Source organism: Wasmannia auropunctata, unplaced genomic scaffold (genome assembly GCF_000956235.1).
Source record: "Wasmannia auropunctata unplaced genomic scaffold, wasmannia.A_1.0 LD335988.1, whole genome shotgun sequence".
NCBI classification, from domain to species: domain Eukaryota; kingdom Metazoa; phylum Arthropoda; class Insecta; order Hymenoptera; family Formicidae; genus Wasmannia; species Wasmannia auropunctata.
The window spans coordinates 416894-432922 of NW_012026902.1; the positions used below are offsets into that span (position 1 = coordinate 416894).

General features: G+C 33.9%; 3 protein-coding genes across 3 annotated transcripts in view; 1 reads left to right on the forward strand and 2 right to left on the reverse strand.

Moving 5' to 3' along the window:
• Positions 1-260: 260 nt before the first annotated feature.
• On the reverse strand, positions 261-3398 carry LOC105454099 (aspartate aminotransferase, mitochondrial). Its single transcript, XM_011696459.1, has 8 exons — positions 3216-3398; positions 2615-2771; positions 2333-2461; positions 2050-2271; positions 1534-1690; positions 1299-1397; positions 881-1197; positions 261-753 (listed from the first exon to the last, which is right to left on the reverse strand). The coding sequence occupies exons 1-8, from the start codon at positions 3296-3298 to the stop codon at positions 631-633; spliced, it is 1287 nt and encodes a 428-aa protein (XP_011694761.1). The 5' UTR covers positions 3299-3398; the 3' UTR covers positions 261-630.
• A 79-nt stretch (positions 3399-3477) lies between these two features.
• LOC105454100 (THO complex subunit 6 homolog) lies at positions 3478-5947 on the forward strand. The gene is made up of 5 exons (XM_011696460.1): positions 3478-4133; positions 4376-4603; positions 4727-4894; positions 4982-5144; positions 5316-5947. The coding sequence occupies exons 1-5, from the start codon at positions 4018-4020 to the stop codon at positions 5634-5636; spliced, it is 996 nt and encodes a 331-aa protein (XP_011694762.1). The 5' UTR covers positions 3478-4017; the 3' UTR covers positions 5637-5947.
• Positions 5948-6112: 165 nt separating this feature from the next.
• LOC105454101 (WD repeat-containing protein 78-like) overlaps positions 6113-16029 on the reverse strand; it is a 30715-nt gene continuing 20798 nt past the window's right edge. Inside the window, exons 3-8 of the mRNA XM_011696465.1 lie at positions 9734-9864; positions 8263-8503; positions 7876-8054; positions 7481-7747; positions 7077-7350; positions 6113-6736 (exon numbers count right to left, since the gene is read on the reverse strand). Of these exons, the coding sequence (XP_011694767.1) occupies positions 6381-6736; positions 7077-7350; positions 7481-7747; positions 7876-8054; positions 8263-8503; positions 9734-9864 (1448 nt within the window). The 3' untranslated portion in view covers positions 6113-6380. The remainder of the gene's footprint in view (positions 6737-7076; positions 7351-7480; positions 7748-7875; positions 8055-8262; positions 8504-9733; positions 9865-16029) is intronic.

Genomic DNA, 16029 nt, shown 5'->3' on the forward strand with positions numbered 1-16029 from the left:
AAAAGATGGATCGTATTAAACAAGCGCTTTTTACACAAATCTAATATACACAATTGCAACAAATGTTCAACATTCGAATGTTCGCAACTCATACTATTTACTCGCATTCTAATACAAGATATATAAAATACAATTATTTTATCTCCATACAGCACAGATATATAATACAAAAAATACTTCCTTTTTAAAGAAAAATATAAAAAATGTATACACACAACATTAATATTAAAATATTAAATATTATCCAAAATATTATAAAAATAAAATTTTTATTAAATTTTAATCAGTGACTTCATATACGTGTATATATCATATTGTATGTACAACTCATTATTTGCCATTGTACAAAATAACTTTGCACAACAGCAAACAGATTGTTATTCGCGAATATTTAAAAAGTATTTAAATATTTGGTATATCTAATGAATCATAAATATTGAACTTCCATGAACATCATTTTATATCCATGCTGTGTGGTTTCCTATATATTTATCTATGATCTCGATTCTATAATCTTGATTGTTACTTTCAACTGCTCAATTCGTATACAATAAAATAAATTGTGTGCGCTATATATTATTATTGGACATTGGCAGGGCTTCAGGATGAAATGGTAGCATGTTTGATAATTTACTTGGTAACTTCGTGCATTGCATGTGCCACATATTCTACATTCTTCGACGTTACACCGGCCATGGAAATACGACCGTCCTTGGTCAGGTAAATGCTGAAGTCCTTAGTAAGTTTTTCTACCTATTAGCAAATCAACAATAATTAAAAACTGATAATTAGTAATAATAACAATAATTTTTTATTTTCTTGTTTAAAGAAGAGCATAAAAATTATTTAATTATCAAATGTAGAAAAAAAAAAAGTTTACCTCGTCCGGCTTTAGACCAGTATAACAGAACATTCCAATCTGATCGGTGATGTGACTCCAGTCACGTGTACTGCCATTCTTCTTCAGATTATCGCGTAGCTTTGTGCGAACCGAAATGATGCGATCGGCCATACCCTTCACATCGCGTAGCCATTCTTTTCGCAATTCAGAATCATTGAGGATTTCATGAACTATACGGGCTCCATTAATCGGCGGGTTTGAATACATTGGCCTGATCAGAATTTTTAGTTGTGACAGAGTGCGTGCAGCCTCATCTTTACTAGACGTCACTAAACTGAACGCTCCAACGCGTTCACCTGAAGAAATAAAAGAGGAATTAATATATTTTCACTTATCTATATATATATATAAATAATAATTCTTACTTATATTTATATATTTTAACTTGTATACGTACCATAAAGACCCATATTCTTTGCATAGGATTGAGCTAAAGCAATTTTGTGACCTTCTTTAACGAACAGTCTGACTGCATAAGCATCTTTTGTACAATCTCCTATAAAAATCAAGATAGTAAAAAATGTTAGATCCTACAGATGTAAGAATTATTAGATTGTAAGGCTAATATTAATAAATATATTATTATAATCAATAAACATTAATAGTATAAATTATATATAATTTGAAAATACCTGAGGCAAAACCTTGATATGCCATATCAAAGAATGGGAACAGATTCTTCTTCTTAATCAGAATAGACAATTCTCCCCATTGTTCCGGTTTGGGATCAACACCAGTAGGATTGTGAGCACATGCATGTAGAAGGATAATTGATTTCTCAGGAATATTCTATTCATAGATAACATCATTAGTATGATAAAATATGAATTACTTAAAAGTTATTATGTAATGTTAATCAATGTAATGCAATATTAATTTTGTAAGCAATATGTTTCGTAACATTTCAGCCCAATCGTAGTTTATATTTATATTTGTTAAAAATCACATTATCAATATTTAAAAAACATATACTTGTATTAGTATATAAAAATTAGTATATATAAATATTATAGATTAGTAAAATAAAAAATTATTACAATTTTAAGTAAAAATATAAAATTCTGTTATTAACATTGACCTTTTAAATATCAATGCATGCTTTAACATCAAAAGTAGTTATTTCTTCTATTAAAAATTCTTTTACTAACAGATATATCTTCCATTACTCCTTTGAAATCCAAACCACACGTTTTTGGATCATAATAGCGGTAAGACTTGACCGTAAGTCCGGCAAGTTTAAACAGAGTGTTGTGATTTCCCCAGGTAGGAGTTGGTAGATAAATGACCTTATTGCCAGGGAAATGATGAGACAGAAATTGTGCTCCAACAAACAGAGAGCCAGTACCAGAAATTCCTTGAACTGTTGCATTCTAGAAAAAAAGATCTATGTTGAGAAAAAACTTTACACATCATTTTCATCATAATTCTCACCAATCCATTAGCGACAACTTCATTTCCCTCTCCAAGAGCTAGATTAATACTGTGCTGGCAAAAGTCGGGATTGCCAGCGATTGTGGAATATTCCTTGTCCATTTCTTTAATTCGTATTTTTTCTTCTGCCTGTTATGAATGATACAAAATACATTTTGTATATTTTATAATAAATAAAATTGTATATCTATTATGTACATTATATATAAAAATCTTTTTTACATGATATAGATATAATATTAATTTTTCTATTCTAGATTTGATATCTTGTTTATAACTAACCTTACGAACACTCGGAAGAACATACGGCTTGCCATTATCGTCCCTATAAGCGCCAGCACCCAAATTGACCTTTTTCGGATTCTGATCTCTCTTGTATGCCTCGGTAACTCCCAAAATTGCATCTGGTGGTCCCATTTCAACATGAGACCACCACGAACTGTAATATATGATTCTTAATCAATTGCAATTATCTCTGATTTCATATCAAACAGATAAGATGTTATCTTTCAAGAACATTAAAAGCTAAACATTCATAGCAATGGAATTATTAAAAAAATGTAAATTTAAAAAAATAAATTATTCTTTTTCGACTTTTTATATATAAAATAATTAGATATACGTTTAGATTTTTAGCAATTAGTTAAATTAATTGAATTATTGTATTCTCTGTATACTGGTTCTTACTAATACTTTTCTGTAGTTTTATAGCTATATATTTGGAGCCTTGATTAAAATAATTAGAACTATTAATGATCAAGATGATTCTGATATCAATGGAGATAATGGATGACAATCATGTATCTTCATTGGAAAAATGCACAGCATCTGGGCACTTTGACGAAGGTCGAAAGGTCATTCGTTAGAAATGCTGAAGTCTCACCTGGAGGATCTAGCGGCCATCGAGAAGGGATTGCAGGCGCTTTTCAAGAAATTGCCGGTTGTTACGACTAGTCTATGTGCCATTTAGGGTATAATTTCTCACGGTTCTCTCTTCCTGAACGTGGAGCTAACCTCAGTTGTCGGGTTCCGAACTCGACTGGACGGAATACGGATGCCGATTACTGCCGATTCGGACTGACTGGAACGGTCCGCGAAACGACGGTCACATGATCGATGCGGAATCGCGCCGCGCGCGTAACCGGCGTAACGTGACAAAGGTTATCGCATTTGTACGCATTTGTGTTATCAACGCGATTACGTCGAAGTTTTTTCCCTCAGAATTACTTTTCGTTCCGCATATGAAACGCGTCATCGTTTTTCATTGATTGCGTGACATCTGCTTATTGTTAGATAAGAAACGTTGATGTTTTCCAAATTAAAATTCACGGAACGTGGTTCGACGCGCGAGATCTTTCGAGCTTCTTTTCTCGCACGTAGTGAGATATTTCTTTAAAGCGAAATTTAGTTTTGTTGTTAAAAGATTTTCGATTCTCAAAAATGATGAGAATATCTATTGGTTTCTGTGCAGAACCACAGTAGTGTAAATTGTAATGTTTTCTTAACCTAAAAATATCTCAGAGGTAAACATCAGAGTCGGCTTCACGCTTTGAATGGTCTAATCTTATTTGTAAAACCGAAAGACTGTGTAAAAAAAGCTATTAAATCGGAGGTTCTTAAATGATCAAATATTAGGCAGAAAGGCACATTGATTGTGTGTTTGTACGTGATAAATTGTGGACAAAATGATAGAACCGACTGACAAGAAGTTACTTTACAACACCGTACTGTCACAGACATTCTCACCCGATGGAAATTATCTTTTGGCTGGCAACATTTATGGGGACGTTTCAATATTTGAGTAAGAAAATTTTCGAATAAAGGAATTTTATTTCTGCGATGTATATAACGTATAGTATATTGATGCACTAATCATGCAATTCTGCTAAGAACCGAAAATGGTCAATATATGTACATATATCTTAACCATTTTCCATACATATATTGCTTAATTTTAATTCCGGCAAATGGTTTAATTTTTAATTGCTTATAATAATTGCTATTTGCGGTTACTCAATTTATAATTGCTGAATTGTTAAACAGTCTGTCGAAGGCCTTAGGGCCCAACAAAGTGGAGGAGAATGAGTTACAAGGACCTAGTTGTCGCTTTGCCGCGCACCCTGATCAGGAAGTCGCATGTATGGTCTCTGTGGAGAATTTCCTTGTGACAGGCACACGTGGTGAAATATCAGGATGGGACTGGAAGGCAGTTACATCAAATAAAGCTCCCAAGAGTAAAGTTTGTTGGAATATACAAATTCCTGCTAATAAGTAAGCGAAAATAAAAGAATATAATTAAATACTAACATTTTAAAATTTATATAATTACAATTATGAATTTTGTATATAGACTTTTGGGATAAGAAAATAAAATATGTATGTATTTCCTTTCAGAGACAGTTATGATAAACCAGATATAAATTATATGGTGTATTCAAAAATGAATAATTTACTGTATGTTGGCTGTGGTGATAATAATATTTACATCATAAACTTAGAGAACAGAAAAATTCTGAGAAGCATGCAAGGCCACACTGATTATATACACTGCCTTGCTCTAATGTAATTATTTATCTGTGACATATACATTGCACACACAAAAGTGATGCTCATTATTTTCATAATTTAGAAGTTTTTCGTAAATTTCAGGGATAATCAGCTTGCGTCCTGTAGCGAGGACGGTTCTGTGAGATTATGGGATTTGCGCAAAAGAGAGAACACTAATATATTAACGCCTCATTTAGTAGACAAAGTCGCGCGACCACGATTCGGAAAATGGATTGGTGCTGTTGATTTCACAGAAGACTGGTTGGTAGGTGACGATAACAATAATATATCTGTCTGAAATTTAAAAAAAAGGAAGGATAAAGAAATAAAAAGATTGCATCTAAATGATAAAAAATTAAATGATAAAGAAGAAATAAAAAGATTGCATCTAAATTAATGTTTCTTAATTACACTTTGATTCATGTAATAATTCTAGCTGTGTGGCGGTGGGCCCAGTTTGTCATTGTGGCACGTGCGAACGATGGAGGTAGCGACAGTTTTCGATCTGGCCGATCAAGGAATTCATGTAGCAGAGATCTACGAGGAACGCGTGATTGCTGGCGGCACGACCGATCATGTCCATCACATGACATATCAAGGCGAGGTTCTAGCCAAAGTTCCTACTTCGAGTCTCACAGTCTATAGTATAGTGCACCAGGAAACGCCACATAAGGTGCTTAGCGTGGCTGGCTCCTCAAACTGTATTGACATTAGTACAAACTACAATTACCGCGAAATGACGCTCAAGTTTGCATAATAATTATTAGAAGGAATTGTATTATTACAAAAGGAAATTTGATTTTTCAATAATTGTTTTTTTCAAATAATTTAGATGGGTGGAATACATAATTGGATTGATATTTGCGATTTTTTAAATAAATATATTAATAAAGTGTACATTTTTTATACGATACAATTCGTCTTTATACAAATATACAAGCGATATTTATACGATGAAATGCAAAGATAGATATACATATATTTATAATTATCCTTATAATTGTACTTTTATATTGCCTTCTTTTCCTTAAAAAAATATATAATAAACAATATGAAAGTTCATCTGTATTTGTCGAAGATTTTGACGTTTTTTTAAGATTGTCAAGTACATAAAACTAGCTAATATCCGCACACTTCTTTTTTCACCTTTTATTTATAAATTAAAAAATTGTTTATATAATATTTAATAAAAAAATTAATATTATAAATTAAAATTGATATTTCTTCTATATATAAATACTGAATTTGTGGTTATCACATTTGTGAAACTAAAAAAATTCTTTTATTTATAATACTTTTTTTATTATTTCAAAAATAGGGCTCAAAAATTCTTTGTATCTTAATTACGAAATTAATTGTTAATAGATTAATCCGAATCTATTCGAGTAATTTGGCGATAGTCTAAGGATATCGCTTCGAGAATGGGATACCACTTCTTCGTGAATTTCATAAACGAGGATATATTCATTAAATAAGCATCTCTCCGACCGCGCGAAAGAAATCAAAGAAAACCGTGGCCGGCGATGACTGCGGGGATGAATCCTTCTCTGCCATCCCTGGAGCGCACCCAGAACCAGTCGTTCGTGTGATCGCTCAACAAAGCGACTACGTCGCCCTTCGAGACTGTCAGGGCGTTTGCGGCACGTGCCTCGTAGTCATTCCTAATCACCAGAAGGGTATGCCGTGAACCTTTGGTGCGCGCGTTTGCCGCTGCCCTCAGGTACAACCGATCGACACTACGTTCGCCGCATGCCGATACAGCATCTCTCGGTCCTCGTCTCATTCTGCCGCTGCGCCCACGACTTGCCCCGCACTCGGACCTGGTGTCACGCAGCTTCTCCATGTCTGTCATGTTTCCTAAAAAAAAAACAGCAGATAGAAAAATTGAAAAGTTGAAAGAAATATTTTATGTCTATTTGAAGAAAAATACAAAATAAAATTAATTTAATTATTAATCTATCTAAGCTTTATAAAATTTAGGATAAATTAAAAATTTATTTGAAAATTGCGGAGTTTAATTGAAGATTTTATTACATTATAATTGAAATATATCACAATAAATAAATATATATATATATATATATATAAAACTAAAGAAACTAATAATTGATATTGATTTGTTTTTAATTAGCCTAATTATTTCAGTCTCGGCACATTCCAAGATTTATTTTACAATTTTAAGGAAGATTTCGCTCACCTAATGGCCGGGGAAAAACATCAGTGGAGTCTTCCCAGCATGGTCCTCGCGTAGACTGTGGTAAGATTCCTAAGGGTAAACAGGCAGCGTAACCGACGTAACCCTCCTGTCCATGAGGCGTTTGCACGTATAGCCAAGTTTGGTTCTTGAAGACGGCATTCACAACTGTACCCAGAGGAAGAGCCATCTCGTCCTGTATACCGCCTTGAGTCTGATACAGTACCGATGGAAAAGACAGGACAACTGGGATGTTCGCTGGTCTTTCTAGAGACGCCTAAGGTTACAATAAATTACATTATATACAGAGCTTTAAAACACACTAAATATATTAATTCTATAAAGAATAAAAAATTTAAAGAATAAAAAATATAGAATTACAGGAGATAATTAAAAGGTTTAAGCACCTTGGTCAGGAACGCGTCGAGATCGGCGATTTCATAGCCGAATCTACTAGGCAGTCTAGGCTTGTGCGAACGTTTGGTCCGCCGATGCCGGTGCTTCTCTCGTCCGTTGGGTGTCGACGTTGATTCACGAGATACTAGAGAAGGCTCCGATACGGCTCTCTTCACTTTCTCCTTTTCCTTCGTATCTTTGACACCGATAAATTCTTTGTCAAAGTGTTTCTCCAGAGGACTATCCTGCTTTTCACCGATCGTCTCTTTGCCAATAGTCTTTAAAAAAAAATATTTGAAAGCGGTAAAAGTACTTGTTAAATTCAAAAATAATAAACTTAGGACGGAAGGATTTACTAACAAGAAAAGTTTATAGCCCGCATTGTGAAATGAAGATTAAAGATTACCTTCTCAATTCTTTCGATCTTCTGGAGCCTGTGCAAAATCTTTTTCTCGCGTTTCTCGATGCTCTCCTTGTTCTCGATCTTCTCTTTGCTAACAGCGTCTTTCTCTTTGACATTTTTAACGCTTCTTCTCGAGGATCTTTTGCTACCCCGCGAAAAAGTGTCTCGATCATTGTTTGTACCTTTTAAAGGGAAATATTTACGTAATTTTATTAACATAAACAGGATAATATAATATTGTAGCACTTCATTTCTATGTTAAAAAGTTAGTAGTTAAGTTGAAGCAACTTTCTTTTCAATATAGATATCGATGATATCATTATATTATTACTGTCAACTGTTAGTCTCAAAATAAATATGAAAAATGATAGAAAAGAGATGATTTTTTACCTCCATTGCCGTTAATGGTCGAATAGTTATTGGATCCAGGACCCAAGTTAGATTGTTGTTGGCCGCGCAAGACCCAAGTTAGCGAGATTCTGGGGCGTAACAGGGCGCTCGATCGTTGCCCCATGCTCGTCGACGACGCGACGGACGTCGGGGAGGGCGTCGGCGATCTCGAGTCACCCGTTACGACCTGCAACGGGCAATCCGCCACCAGGTCCACCGTCTGCACCGAACAGCCATGCTCCTGTAAAATAAAAATTTCCCCGGTCAAAATTTAATAATGAAAACACACAGGAATAATATATTAAAACATATTACAAATTTTATTTAATACGAACTTATTAATTCTTATTATTTCATATTAATTAAAATTAAAAAATTCCTTTTAAACAATTTTTGTAAATGCTAAACGCAACATATGTAAGTACAAAAAATGAGTTTAATTATATAATACTAATTTTTAACGTGTTAATGAACTCATTCAATGTAACTATCAACATTTTCCAGTTGAATTAATAATCACTATTTGTGGAACATGTGTAATGCCATGTAATGTCGCACGATATTTCTCTATTGATACCGTGTCGCATCCCTGCATTTCTAGAGCGTGACTAACCGCTCGGAACGAAGTCGAAGCAGGAAGCTAAGATACGGTACGCATATACATGAATACATCTTCTTTATATTTTATACATCCTCTTAGAAAGAGGTATTCTTGCAGAAGAAATGTCTTCCTCCGATCACTTATATATTTTTCTGATTTATTTGCTATTCTCACCCTTTAAAAAATATTGCATATTTTACAAATAAATTAAAAATAAAAAGGTAAAGAGAAAAAATATATCTATAAGATTTAAGTTCAAAATTATGTGATAAAGGAATGTGAACATTCATATATACGTAATAATAATTTCTCCAATTCTATTTAATATCGAATATTAAAAACTCTTATAACAAACTTTTTCGAAGAAAATTTCGGGAAATTTCCCGCAGAAATGGCGGGCCGGAAGGGGAGTAATTTTTGTTGTAAATTCTCATTCTTCCGCCATCACTAGAAAAGCTATCTCTCTGTTCGCGCAAAAAGTGGATTATTAATGTGTCTCATAGGCGTTCAATTAACCCGCACGGCGAGTCGCCAGGATGAATTATTTGGCAGGGACTCTCATGGGGTTCCGACTCGTGTTTTACCATGCAACGAAAATTTACGATCGTCTCTTTTTCGTACACGAATAAATGATCGCGGCAATTTCTAAGATTACACATTAATTTTAAACTGCAGATATTAATTTTTATTATATATGCAGTTAAAATTACATTGCATAGAAAGCAAATTTTTATATAAGTGATTTAACAATTTTTAAACATTTTTCTAAAATATTTAAAAATAAATTTCCTTATTTTAATTATATAAATATAATATAAATGTATATGTAAAAAGAGAAAAAGAAGAACGAAAACGTGTAGAATACGATACCTTGTAGGAGATTCTATCGTTGACCAATGGAGCTGGGACAGCGGGATTTTCCCCTGAAAAGGTTACAGCTTCCGTTTCCTCTGACTGATAGTCGATCTCGCTACTCCAAGAGTGTCGCCTCTTCAGATCCCCTAAAACAAAAAGAAACAATATTCAGATTAAAATTTTAAGAACGCGAAAATAAATCCCATCCAAAGATGTATAAAATAAGAATTTATTTATAATCTATTGTATTATTGTATTAAAATATTTGTAATCTTATGCATAACAATAATTAAATAAGAAAGAAGATATAAAAAATTTAAAATAATGTAAATATAATCAAAGTCATTCCTAAACATATTTATAACAATCTAAATAAAAATATAAAAAATAAAAAGAAACGAAAAAGTTTTAAATAAAAGTTAATATAACTTGGTCATTTTTTCGATAAAATTCGATAAAATATGCCGCAATAAAAATTAGAAAATATTGCAAAATTTTGAATTTTGGATCGAACAAGAATAATTTCTATGTGATTTGCGTGTCTGGACTTCACGTTCCTTTCGAAAGCGAGGATCTTGAAAAACATTTCGGGGCCTTACACGCACAGGGATAATGGACGAGAGAATGAGCTCGCTGCTTAAACACAGTATTCGAGTTCCGTGACTTATGGGATTCGATCGGATGCGGCGTACCATAGGGCCCGTAGGGGGGACCCCAACCTACGAATTTGCTCGTTTACTCGCATCAGCGGAATGCCGCGGTGATGCGATGGAAGACCCTTTCCTTCATGGGAAGCGAGCGAGCGAGCAATTGCGGACATCGCGCGAAGATTTATCGATCTCGCGCGATCCGAATGTCGATTACATCAGTTGGCTCCGCAATCAAGTGAGAATATGATAAGTAAGAGGCAGGAATTCTGTAGTTATTCTGACGCTATCCACAGCATTCTAATATTGCACTAGGTACAATGTGATACCAAAGCACATTGTTAAATTAATAATAAGCTCTAATATATGATTAATCTTAAATGTATTATTGAATTAATGTAACTTCATAAATTCACATTCATATTCATAAATTAACATTGAAATATCGCATGATGTAATGCATGTCGATGCATTTATATACGTCCGAACGATGATGTCGGACGATCCGATTTGCACGCACGTGATTCAGCGAGCACGTGCGCCGCTAAGTGGCCGTCGGTGACACGCGTGTAACTTTTAGCATAGGCGTAAATATTGCGAAAAGTTTTTTGGAAGAATATAATTATACTTTTTTTCTACCACGCAATCTTCGTACAATCATTTTCCTTTTAATACTCCATCTCATAAATAAGAAGTAATTATTTGTGAGATAAAATTATTTTAGAAATGAAAATATGACCAAGAATTAGAAAGATTAAAACAGTATTAATCTGTCCATTTTTTAAATGAATGTTTATGACAACAAAGTCTTTCTCGCGTGTGGCATAAGCTTACTGTATAATTGCTGCGTATGATATCATTGTTCATACATTAATATTGATTTACTAATTGTATATGTTATATTATTATATAATAGAAAAAAATTTGAAAACTAAAGTAAACGTACATCAATAAAATCAATTCTCCAAATAGATATGTATAACGCATGACGGATCGCGCGTTTATATCTATAAAATACTATACTTATGACTTGTTTTCTTTCTTATCCCGTGAGACTGCGAGAAGATCACAAAAGATCACCGAGAATTTCTTACACGGCTCGTAATGAACTCTTCAGCTTTCTCGTAAACATAAGTATGTACAATTCAATCCAAGCCACAATATATCCTCGTTATTCCTGAGGCCGTCGCTATTCCGCGGACTCTTATCAATAAGTTTTTTCGACGCGGTCGGGAGATATGAGAGTGATTCTTCGTGTCTACCGTGAACCGAACGTCGTTTGACAGATGATGTCTGTGTATCGGCCGACAAGAGAAAAAAGCCGCCAAGCGAGAGAGGAACGAGAATTACCTGAGCTATGCGACCGCTTCCGCTTCTTTGGCTCGACGATGATCGCGGAAATTCATTAACATTTAGCCACTAATCACCGCGAGAGACACGTTATCATCCAGATCCACTCGGCATGTTGCTGCCATTGGCTCAATATATCCATGATGAAGATATCACGTTGTCAAGCGATATCTCCTTTTGCGCCAAACAACCTCGTGATTACATCTCGATATTTTTATTTCTATACAGATCCGTACGTATTTTTTATTCTTTTTATGCTTTTACATTTTATCGAGATGATGTGGGAATCGCAAGGTGCGTCAGAAAATTCATTGAACTCAATAACATCACATGTATGTACACCAGCGTTTACATTATAAAAGATCAAAGATCTAACGATAACACTTTATTTTAATATCTTTCAATAACTTATTATATATTTGATTTATATTAGATATTTTGAAAATCAACATCCGTTGATATATTTGCTGATTGCACGTTTCCACTTAAAATTAATTCACGCACATAATTGTGTGATTTAATACGCTAGTTTTAGTACCTTGATAGATTTTCACATCACTTTTCCATAATCAATTTTTTTCAATCTTTTCACGCTTAAATCCTTTTAAATATTTGTTTCAAAAAAACTGTTTTTCAAACAACAATTTTGCACTTATACTGACTAGAGATTGCCTTCTTCAAAAAAAAAGAAAAAATAAATCGAGGGAAAACAACGATTGCGAAAATAACAGACAATTAAAAAATCGCATTTTTTTTCACACTTTTCATCGATTGCCGGACACTGACGGCGAGATTGCAGGTGCGCTTACAGGTTCACCCACAGGTGCAGCTCTGACTAGACTAAACGTGCTTGTTGCGGCGCGCTGTGAGTAGTACTCTAGGAGAGGAAAGAGATCTGAGGAGAGAAAGCGGGATGAAGAGGGAGAGAGAGAGAGAGAGAGAGAGAAGGTAATACCCGGTGCTTCGATTGGTCCATGCTTCCCGCGAAAACGGCCCGTCCAATCGCCGTGACCACGTAATTGTCGGCTATCAGGCCTTGCAAAAACGACCCCGACTTGGACCTCGAGTCCCACGAAGTCGCCCCTTCGACCGATGTTCATCCGATGAGCACGCACTTCCCTTGGCACGTCTCCCTTCCGAGTTCGTTCGAGTAAAAATACCGTTAAATCATCATTAAAAAATAAATCAACCTCCCAATCGAAATTGCATCTGTTGCCCTAAATCAGCTATATTTTAATCAAATATAGAAATACATAAAATAATAGACATTTCTTTTACAATCATTCCATGTTTCAGCTTTTACAATAAAAAAATTCTTAGAAGAAAACTAGTGTAAGCCGAATTTCTTTCATTTCAATAATTTAAAGATTTTATATCTATTATTGTAATAATATGTATCTTATATTAATTCAAGCTTAGTAAATTAAATGAAATATCATTACCATTAAAAAAAACTTCTTAATTCTTCGCTTCTGCAGAAAGCAAAATATACGTTTCTACTTTGTTACACACTTTGGAATTACAATATTTCACTTATCCCGGTACTCATTCTGGTATAATTTATAATTTCACGATTTTTGCAAGATTCGCGCCCTGACATCTCTCGTCATACCCGAATGAATAACTCTTTCGCGCGAGAGAGAAGAGGGAGGATGGGCGGTTCATAAGTGGCGGGTCGATGAGACGCGCGGCGGGGTGAGGAACCGAGGTGGAGGAGGGCCCAGCGACCTCTGACCCTCTTGGGAACTGTGAAGAGCCCGAGGGCAGCGTGCGCGGCCGAGAAAGGGACTCGAGAATCCGACCGGGACCCACCCGACCCAAAATACTTGCATGCTGGGTTACACCGCTGCCGGCGTAACCACCGGCGGGGCCCGACCGATCGCGAATTAATTCGTCGCGAGAAACAATCGAGTTCTACAGAGTCGATGTGTGTGTGTGTGTGTGTGTATAAATTAAATTGACGTAATGAAAAGGAAAGTACGTATTTATAATTATGGCTTATTTCAAATTTTATTGTAATATATATGTACACAATCTGTATGATTGTTTCTTGATTTGTTTTGTATTCCGTTAAATTATCAGATGCTGTAACATGCATCTAACTTTTAAACATTTCATTCAATTTGAGAAAAAGAGAGAAACTATTATTATACTTATATATTATAATATTCATTGATTTAATAAAATTTAAGCAAACAGTTTAGTTATGATTTAAAACACATTATACTGCTTAGTATAACTTAAAACATTAGCAATTGATTGTAACTTATACTTCTTAATGTTATCAAGTCTCGTTAGAATTTATTGTTTTGATTAATTCGTAATAGACTATACCTAAAAAAAACTACCATAAAGTGTGCTGTATGAGTTGCGTTTGTGCACTCATTGAATTTCTATAAAATTACATATATATAATTATATATAATTATTACATATATAATTACATATTAAGCTATTTTATTGCTTTTAGAATACATCGACAATTTTCTTAAAGACTAATCTGGAATACTTACGAGGAAATTACGAACGGGCGATACCATTTTTGAAGTCCAAAATGAAAAAAAATGAATTAGTGTACAGTTGGGGTGTATCGTTGTTAGATGCTGATAAAGCTGCAAAAAGGATAGCTGGTATTTTTGGGTTGGGAAACTTCATATTTTATAAAGATGCGTGCTGTTCGGTATTTTTTGATTGAAACTTAATATATGTTTGTCAGACTGCGATATCCTTTTGATTTTATTGTATGCTCACTTTTTTATAGTTTAGATTGTTTAAAAAAATTGTTTAACATTTCATCAAATGATTTACGATTTTTTTAACAATAGCACTTTAAGCTTCCTGATAACATTTTGAATATACGTCTCTTTGATAAAATTGTCATTTTTTTATCCTCAAACATAAATGTCATAAAATATTTAGTACACTGTTGAAATGTGATGAAACTGTTAATTTCTGTAATATTATATATATATTGTTCTTCAAAAAAATTATACACGTATATTCTGAGACGTAACACGTACGACTAGACGCATCATATTTTATCAACAGTGTCACAGAATAAATGCGTATTCTTCATCTACAATTTGTGGGTGTAATACAGACTGCACATTTATTTCTGATGTTCTCCCCGCTATGATTTTATTGACAGCGTCAGAAAATGGATGTAGCTACCTAATATATTCAACTCAAAAATGGATATAGTGGTGGTATTGAAGTAGGGGCGGCGGAGGGAGTTCTAGAGATCCTCAAAATAGAGATCAGACAACGTCTCACATCCGGTTTCACAACACCATAGCGACGCTGTCTGATCTCTACCTTGAGGATCTCTATAAAGGGTTCTGCCGGTCTCACGAAAAAAAGCCGAAATGAACGCTCTCTCAGGTTTCTTTCTAGTAACGTTCACATTCTGTGAATTTATTCGTCGCTATTACCTTTGTCCCTTATATCCATTACATTTGACTGCACTAACCATTTTACTTTCCTCTTTTATGCTTTACCCTCCGGAGCATTATGCTTCTACCAGGTATTTTCTATATTCATAATATATATATATATGCTATCGGGACTGCCCCAATTAAGAACACCTTGACAACGCTGATTAGTATTTAATTTATGGAAGCTTTTTAGCTTAAAAATACAAATTAAATGTCGACATGTTCAAAGATTAGTATATATATTCATAATCACTTTTTTATCACTGATCACTATACATAGAGATTTTTCCAGACAAATCGACACATTCTGTCTTTATTCGATATTCAATGACAGACAAAAACAAAATGACTCCTTTGTCGATTTGTTTGAAAAACTATCCGTGTATACAGATCAATGAATAGAATCGATTATGAATATATACCTTTCAATACATCTTTCAATATGCAATAATATCTATATAAAATTATAAAAAAATTATTAAAAAATAAATATCTAAAGTCTTGAATCTTATCCTTTAATGATATATGTGTTGTACGTATTTGTTATCATTTATCTTAACTTTTCATCAACGAAATTTCGTGTGGAAAAAAATAAGTAATAAGATATAAGTATAAAGCTTTCTAAGGTTTCCATTATGTTGATGACATTTCCTCTAGTTAATTGCAAGATCAAAGCAAATATTTCTTTTTTTAATAAAAATGACCAATCATGCAGTGAACAAGGATCAAAGAATTATATCAAACGTACCCACGTCTATTAATCGGTCCAAAGGTGAAAATAGTGTTCAGTGGAAGTTCTCTCCAGTTTTTCCAATCGATACGAGTATAAAACGAGCATCGATTCTCATGAGTAGCCACAAGTCTTGGCTCTCATCCTGGG